We start from the raw sequence: 7,445 nt of genomic DNA on the forward strand, positions 1-7,445 counted from the left end.
CTGTCCTGTCCTTCACATATCGCAGTAATTTACTTTGTAGTGAGTTAAGGGAATTCCATCGAATCATTCGGAGGGGTATGCTTATAGTGTTACAAAAAGCCTTTTCGAAATATATCAATTTATTGGTCAAAGCGGGGTTCTGCTTGTCGAAATTCAAGGGCATACAGTCCCGCCTCCTATTGGATTTGGCAACACTGCTTCTGTCAACAGCTATCTGTCAGTTGCATGCTGTCAAAATTTGAAGAAGCCACGAGTGACTATTTCTGGTTTCCAAACCCGAAGAAATGGATCGGCGGAATCAGATTTGATGCCAACGATGAGGTTTCCAAGAGATTCCAACAAAAAAAAGATGCCTATTCCTTCGACAGGGATACAAATTGTAATTGTAAAAACGTTGGAACATGCTGAACAATAAAATTATTGTTTATCCAAAACCTGTGTTTCATTCATAAAGTCACGGGCTTATTGTATAGCTACGTGGCTCCTTGCTGTTTGCACTTGTCTTCTTTCCCTTTTCTTGGCAGAAAGTTGATCAACGGAAAGCCTATGTGGCTCCAAATTTGTATGTATTTTCTATGGAAACTATAAAGTATATTCCATACTTATTCGTCTGGATAGAGACGCTTAAAGTTATAATACAAGCTGGGATTGAGGACATCGTACATGGGATGCCGCATGATGATGTGCCTGAAATGCCAATGCTCGAACAAAAGTGCCAGAATCGATGCCACGTACCCAATCGCCAGGGCCACAAAGGAGCTCCAGAACTTGTTGAGATTCATGAGAGCTTCCTGCTGGGCAGGTGCCTCGGCCGGCAGCCGTTTGACCGCATCCTTGAGCCATTTGGCTAGTAGACCTGCAAAAGAAGAGTAGACGTGAGGTCGGGGAGCCACTTGATCGGAGGAGTATCTGGAGAGGACATACCGCCCTCGATCATGTGCTGCAGGGAGCTGTCCACGCGCTGCTTCAGGGCGGAGTTTTTTTCCATGGCCAGCACGACAGGCATGTAAACGACGCACTCCCTCATGATGTGCAGGGCAGATCCCACGCCTCCGGACTCGTCCCCCACGCGCATATATCGCAAATAGAACTCATTGTCGTAGTAGGAGCACTGTCCCTTGGCAATGCGAGCGGTCTGCGAATCAATAACACAGATAGAGATACAAAGAAAGGTTTTCCCATTCAAGACTTTGATCGTAGGGTGATCTCATATGAGCGATTCTATATGTGATATTTATAATATATTTGGTATTGTTTATGTCATTTCTAAAGTGATTTGTAGGCTCAAAAGACTGAAAACTTTCCCGTATTTGATTATCGCAGAGATAAGATACGATAGTTGCTGTTATTTGGAACTGACTGAAACTGGTTTTTGTTTTTTACCATGCTGAAGACCAAATACGATAGATAGTGCGGGGTCTGGGGTCTTTGGTAAGGCTCAAAGGTGACACGCTTTGTAGTATTGGAGTTGTCAAATTGAATCAAGATCTTATCTGATTGATTATTTCTTGTTGGGTTCCATTCACTCGAATCTTTCTGCTTACCAGATCATCGTTGTTCTCAAGGACATCCATCTTGGCACCCACCTTCTGGGCGACTTCATCGGTGGCATCCAGAAAGAACTGTATGTTCTCGGCCGACCCAGCCTTTAGTGGTATCCCAGAACGCAGCAGATCTTCCAGCGTGTCGATGGTTACCCTTTCCGCCGGGTTGGCCAGGATGGCGGTGAAGCTGGCGCGATACGTGGCCACCAGGAGGATGCAGTAGATCCAGTACCAGCCTGTAAGGACCCGCAGCGGCCAGTTGCGTGGCATGCGCGGCAGGGACACGTACAGCAGCATGCTGTACGTGAGGAGAAAGCAGGTGGCATAGTCGTCGAAGAGATCGCGGTGCTTGCCCACACCCAGCGGCGGACGATAGCGGCTGAGGGCCACGCGGAAGCTCAGCCGTCGATAGGTGCTTGGGTCCGGGGGCTCTAGACGACTCCCGCGACTCCTGCGGCAGCATCGGGAGAAGCCCACATGGTCGCTGCCCGTTAGGATGGCGTTCAAGAAGCTTATCGCATAGAAAACAGTCCCCACAACGAACAGGGAGAGCAGTACCCCGGCCCACATGCCCCCGCTGAAGGGCAGTATGAAGGTCTGCCAGGAGTTGTCCATCGAGGACTCGGGCGTGAGGAAGGTCAGGCACTCGAAATTATGCGGCAGACTGAGCTCCACCAGCCGCAGGTAGACCTCGAACAGGTGCAGATCCCCAATGGCAAACCGGGCGCTGTGCAGAGCCTGTGTGCAGGACAACATTCCAGAGTAAAATCCGCTTAGGCAGAGGAGATTGAGGTCTGCTTACCAGTTCCTCGATAAGCTTGGAGTCTATGTGGGTCTTGTTCTCCCCAAACTCATCGTCCTGTTCCCAATCCGTGGCCTCGCTACCGTTCGCCTGATAGTACACCGGCAGGAAGTTCAGGGCCTGGCCTAAAGCATTCATTATTTCCACCTCAACGCCCTGGTAGCTGTTCGTTGTGTTCGACCACTGGACCATGGGCACATGCTCGACAACGGCCACTGGCAGTGCGGCACCTGGAAATGGGAATGGGATTTACTCGTAATATGGCTTAAGTTGGAGGAACATTCCGTACCCATTAGATCACTTGTATTGTCCAGAAAGAGAATGCTTCCGTTGATGCGTTTACCCAGCTCCCAAAGGGCGAGATTTTTCAGAGCCAAAACGCCGCTCAAAATTCCCGGAAAGGCCACAGTGGAGATTTGGAATCTGCAAGAGGGGGATCCAATCAACCAATCGGAGCATATCTTAGACCCACCTGTTATCCAGCTGCCGCTTAAGGAAGACACTGCTCACAAAGACGGTCCACAGGTGGAGCATGTCCGGGGAGAAGAGCCGCGAGTCGTGCAGCAGGAGGAACTTCCCCTGCATGTTGAGGGCCCGGTTGTCGTAGACGAACCTGAGGAGTCCCTGCACCTGCCAGCCATTGAGAATGGTGATCACGTGCAGATCGCAGTCTCTGGCCTTGATGGCACGCAGCATGAGCTCCACTTCGCCGGGCAGCCGGCGGAGATCCTCGCTGGCATTCACCCGCACCACATAGAAGGGGACCAGCCGGCGACCCACGGCCTCGAAGTAGCTCCGATCGTAGATGGGATAGTGAAGGTCGTCGGTGATGACACCGAAGCATCTCTTCACGTTTGCCGCCCACAGAATCTTCTGCAGCAGCTCCTTCAGATCTGCCTGATAGAAATCCAGCGGCAGCAGGTGACGCGACAGTCCTGTCCAGCCTTTAGCCAGTGTCAGAGACACATGTGCCACCAGGAGCCCCAGGAGCCAGAGCCAGCGCATCCTTTCACCTGCAGACACACACTGGGTACCGGCCCGGTTCTCGGCTCTGACAGTTCGTTAACCTGCTTTTAGGGACATGGACATGGACATGGACACGGGCCGGGCTGTTCATTCCGTATGCAGATCTAATTAAACTTTCCCGAACTCTGGGCTCTGGGGTCGCCCCCAACTGTCAGTCAGTCGTCGGTCGGGTTGGCTGACCTGCTTTACTAACATTTAAACTTTCGACTGAGTTAGGTAATCTAATTAGGGTTTTGTGGCTGGCCTCCTGGTCATCTGGAAGGGGGAAATGTTTGGCCAACTCACGTGTTCAAGGTTGCTCGGAGTTCCAGTCGCTTGGAACACTCCTGTAATAAAGTTTCCTGAGATTTTATGCTTCTTATGGATCGTTAGCCGAGGCATGGGATATCCCCATTGGCAACATTTTCCTTGAGCAATATGTAGAGACGAGATCTACCATCTACCATTCGAAATTATTGTTTTGGTGACCCCGAGCCCGAACATTTTGTATATCCCTTTCAGACTGTGAAGAATGGAGTCTGCATTTGGATTCTGCTCTCAATATTTCGACTTCTATTAAAAGAATTTGAATAAGACCGATGTCTATCGATTGTTCTTTTGAACATCTGAAAGGGCTAACATATCGTAGCCATAAAAGCCATAACCTTCTTTAAATATGTACATACCTAACCATAAGAAAGTAAATGTTTGGTACTTTCCTTAACTACAAACCGCAACAGTCCTGACCGAACCCAACCTACCTGCTGATCCGCTGCGATCCGCTCCAGCCTTATCCGAACTGCCAATGTCTTATCTAACCTCTTACCTCATTCTCATTCCACTAAGGCAAACAGAGCCTTATCGTACCGTACCGTACCGTATCGCAATTGAACGTACACTCGTCTATGCTTATCCATTCCAGCCAAAGAAATGCAGCCCATAGTTGACTGCAGATTAGAAGAAGACATATGCATTAATTTAATCACACTTAATGCCCCTCGAAGATCTACATACATCGAAAGTAGTCGTTAGTGCTGCGATCCGATCTTGTCACTAATTCGACGACTGTCCACTTCCCCTTTTGCCCGACTGCAGGCAATTGGATCGGGCTAATTTATCATAAGACCATAACTAATTTGTCTGTCCGTCTTCATTAGGAAAGAAGACAGACCCAGAGCAGGCCAGACCATACCAGAGCAGGCCAGATCCCACAGCCAGTTGTGGTGGTCGCGAAATCAGTAAATTGCGATCATCCGCATGGGGCTGACGACGGTGACTGAGTCAAGGCCCAGACGCTAATGATAATGTGGACGACGTGTCACCGGGCATCAGTCAAGCAAACCGATTAAACCAGCAACAGGCAACCAGAAGCCACATTCAAATACCCATTAATGTCGGCTTAAGTCGACTCCGAGTCCGAGTCCGAGTCGAGTCCGAATGCAAAGTGCTGTCTCCTCCTCCATCCTCATTCAACTCAACAATCAACCTACGGATGTGGATAGGTGGATGGATGGTAAGGTCTTATGCGTTGGTGTTCAGAATGAGATACACAGAGCGAGCGAGAGAGAGAGAAGGAGAGAGTCGGGGACTGAAGCTGGGACCGAGACCGAGACTGAGGCCGAAACGGAGACCACTCTTCTGCTCTTTATTGTCGTGTAATTAACTTTTTCCGAATCGTCCGGATTTGGAATTGTTTGCACATAATTGCAATTTAATTATTTCTCTCTCTCTCTCTCTCTTTTACCTTTTTGTGTTTTTGTGTTTTTATGGATTTATGTTGGTCGCGCGGTCGTCTGGCCATTAGTTGCAAGGTACAGGTAATACGTATAACACCCGTCCCGTCCCGTTCCGTCCCCGTCCCCGAAAGCAAAGCCAAAACCGAACCGATCTGAGCCCCGCAGGTAGCCCAGAAATCGATTTCCATCGCCATCCCACCGCTTCCCATGTCCAAGTGTCAGCCGGTGCCGGTGCCGGTGCCGGTGCCGATGCCGGGTCTGTCCTCTTAACGAGTGCATTGCATGCGATGGGAACGAGCCGGGGTCTATAGAGAGTTAGCTGAGGTGCTTTTGCTGGTCCAATGGACCTTTTATGGCCCAGATTCACTTGGTCCACGACGATCCGGTGCCGATGGCCAATACAACACATCCCAAGCGCAAACCCAAACCCAAAAACCAACAGCCAACAACAGCGGCGAGCCCCTCTGCCAGTTATGGCCAGGTCTCTTTGTCGCTGCCTGTTTGCATTGACACATTTTCTATTTTTGTTTTCCCTCGGAGATTTTCTCAGCATGGATTTATGGGTTCCTTGAGGTTTCCACCAACGACACACACATGTCCTTCTGCTCCTCGACTCCTAGCATTAGATATGCTTCTGTTCTAATTTCCTCACAATATTTTATGCGAATTTTGCAGTTTATTGTCTACGGCTTTGGCTTAGAGTGTGAAAATGTAGCAGTCCCTGTCCTGTCCTGTCCTGTCCGAGTGTGAGCGTGTGCGTGTGCGTGTGCCCTGGGAAATAATTCAACAGTTTTCCCACCTTCTGCTTATCGGCAAGTTTGCTACGGCAACAGTTTTTCCCCCCTGATTTATGGCCCCAGCTGTGGGTTCGGGTTGGGTCTTCGTCCTCATCCTCATACTCATCCTCGGACTCGGACTCGGACTCCATCGCATCGCTCTCTGTGCGGATGTGTGAAGCTTTTGCAGTTACTTACAGCTTACAGATGGGGAAAAATGTAATATATTTGCAAGTCTATCCAAAGTTTTTGGCTCCTCTCTTGCCCGATTAGTTCATTGACAAAAGTTCGGTTCACACGCTCCCAGCCAGAAGATATTTATCTCACTCGATTCCTGATTAGTGAATCAATATCAACCTGTTTAATATGCAAATCGAATTTTGCCAACTTCATATAAATGCGTATATTTATTTAATTTACGATATAATGCATGGGGAATCGCCTGTTAATTTATGGATTGTCCCCCCTGCAATCTATAATTGGATATTATCAAACCAAATATACGATACTCGCATGTGTGTGCCAGAGTGTTTGTGTGTGTTTGTAAGCCTCTTAAAATATTAAAATTCATTCTAAGTATATTGTTGGGCGTAGATTTTCACAAATTAATGCCCATCAAATGAGATTAAGTTGAATAACGTTTCCGTTTCTGATTCCTCCCCACGAAATGGTGGTATCTTAAGAAACACGTAATTAGTCCACTTAATAAGGAAGTCTGTAAAGATCAAAGTCCACAGACCAAAAAGTGGGTGTGAAATTATTAAATAGAACGGGGGAAAATACATATATCAAAATTAATGTACGAGTGCTTAAGAAAGAGAATTATTGGTGGGGAATTCTTTAAAATTGGATTTATACAATTCATTCTACACCCCAGCGCTACAAGTTTCGACTTATTATTATTGCGCTAGTCACATTACATTTTTAAATAAATTTAAAACCTAATACTCGTTGTTCTTATCCATAAATATTTTTTTTATTTTATTTAAAAAATTATTTTAAAATTTGATTTTTTTTATATTTTTTTCTCTAAGAAACATTTAATTTAAAAATCGAATTTGGATTTTATTTTTGTTTTGTTTTTAATTTGTTTTCACATAGTCACTACTGTATGCGTGTCCACGATTTGAGTTGCTTATTTTATACCAAAAAACTAGTATTTTTTAAGATATTGCCATTATAAATACTAGCTTGTTGGGAAATAAATTTCTCCTTTCTGAAGTAAATTCTTACAGCTCCATTCTGAAACTTATTATATTATTATAACTATCTGATTTATGCACAAGGAACCCACTGTCGTACGATATGCGTATGTACCGCACTGTGCATTGATGTTTAGGCAAACCTTACTAGTTTCTAGAATACATGATATGGGAGCACAAGCGCGATATGAATAGCCTTCAAATTCGAGCATACACGTACATTATATGTATATACTTCTACTTGTATATATGTACATATGTACATATGTATGTATAGAAAACCCATTCTAATCAAAGTGTATGTGGCGGATGGCTGCATTATCTGACCGGTCCATTGACTATTTGAACTAATTTCATTATCTTAATGAGAACGTTATTAA

General features: G+C 46.3%; 1 protein-coding gene across 2 annotated transcripts; it reads right to left on the minus strand.

Moving 5' to 3' along the window:
* Positions 1-528: 528 nt before the first annotated feature.
* LOC108152442 lies at positions 529-6,804 on the minus strand. Of its 2 annotated transcripts, XM_033386610.1 has the most exons (7): positions 4,366-6,803; positions 2,819-4,298; positions 2,636-2,769; positions 2,347-2,576; positions 1,545-2,282; positions 925-1,135; positions 529-856 (listed from the first exon to the last, which is right to left on the minus strand). In XM_033386610.1, the coding sequence occupies exons 2-7, from the start codon at positions 3,349-3,351 to the stop codon at positions 603-605; spliced, it is 2,100 nt and encodes a 699-aa protein (XP_033242501.1). In that variant the 5' UTR covers positions 3,352-4,298; positions 4,366-6,803; the 3' UTR covers positions 529-602. The 2 variants fall into 2 exon arrangements, with proteins under 2 accessions (XP_033242501.1, XP_017137277.1); XM_017281788.2 differs by lacking the exon at positions 925-1,135 and having other exon boundaries at positions 811-856; positions 4,366-6,804.
* Between the last annotated feature and the right edge of the window lie 641 nt (positions 6,805-7,445).

This window comes from Drosophila miranda, chromosome XR, assembly GCF_003369915.1.
Source record: "Drosophila miranda strain MSH22 chromosome XR, D.miranda_PacBio2.1, whole genome shotgun sequence".
Classification (NCBI taxonomy): Eukaryota; Metazoa; Arthropoda; class Insecta; order Diptera; family Drosophilidae; genus Drosophila; species Drosophila miranda.

Coding starts and splice junctions, on each gene's coding strand:
- LOC108152442 (XM_033386610.1), bottom strand. CDS start 3,351: ATGCGCTGGCTCTGGCTCCTGGGGCTCCTGGTGGCACATGTGTCTCTG. Junction 2,770..2,818: donor AAGCGGCAGCTGGATAACAG/GTGGGTCTAAGA, acceptor CCCCTCTTGCAG/ATTCCAAATCTCCACTGTGG. Junction 1,136..1,544: donor TTGAGAACAACGATGATCTG/GTAAGCAGAAAG, acceptor ATTGATTCGCAG/ACCGCTCGCATTGCCAAGGG.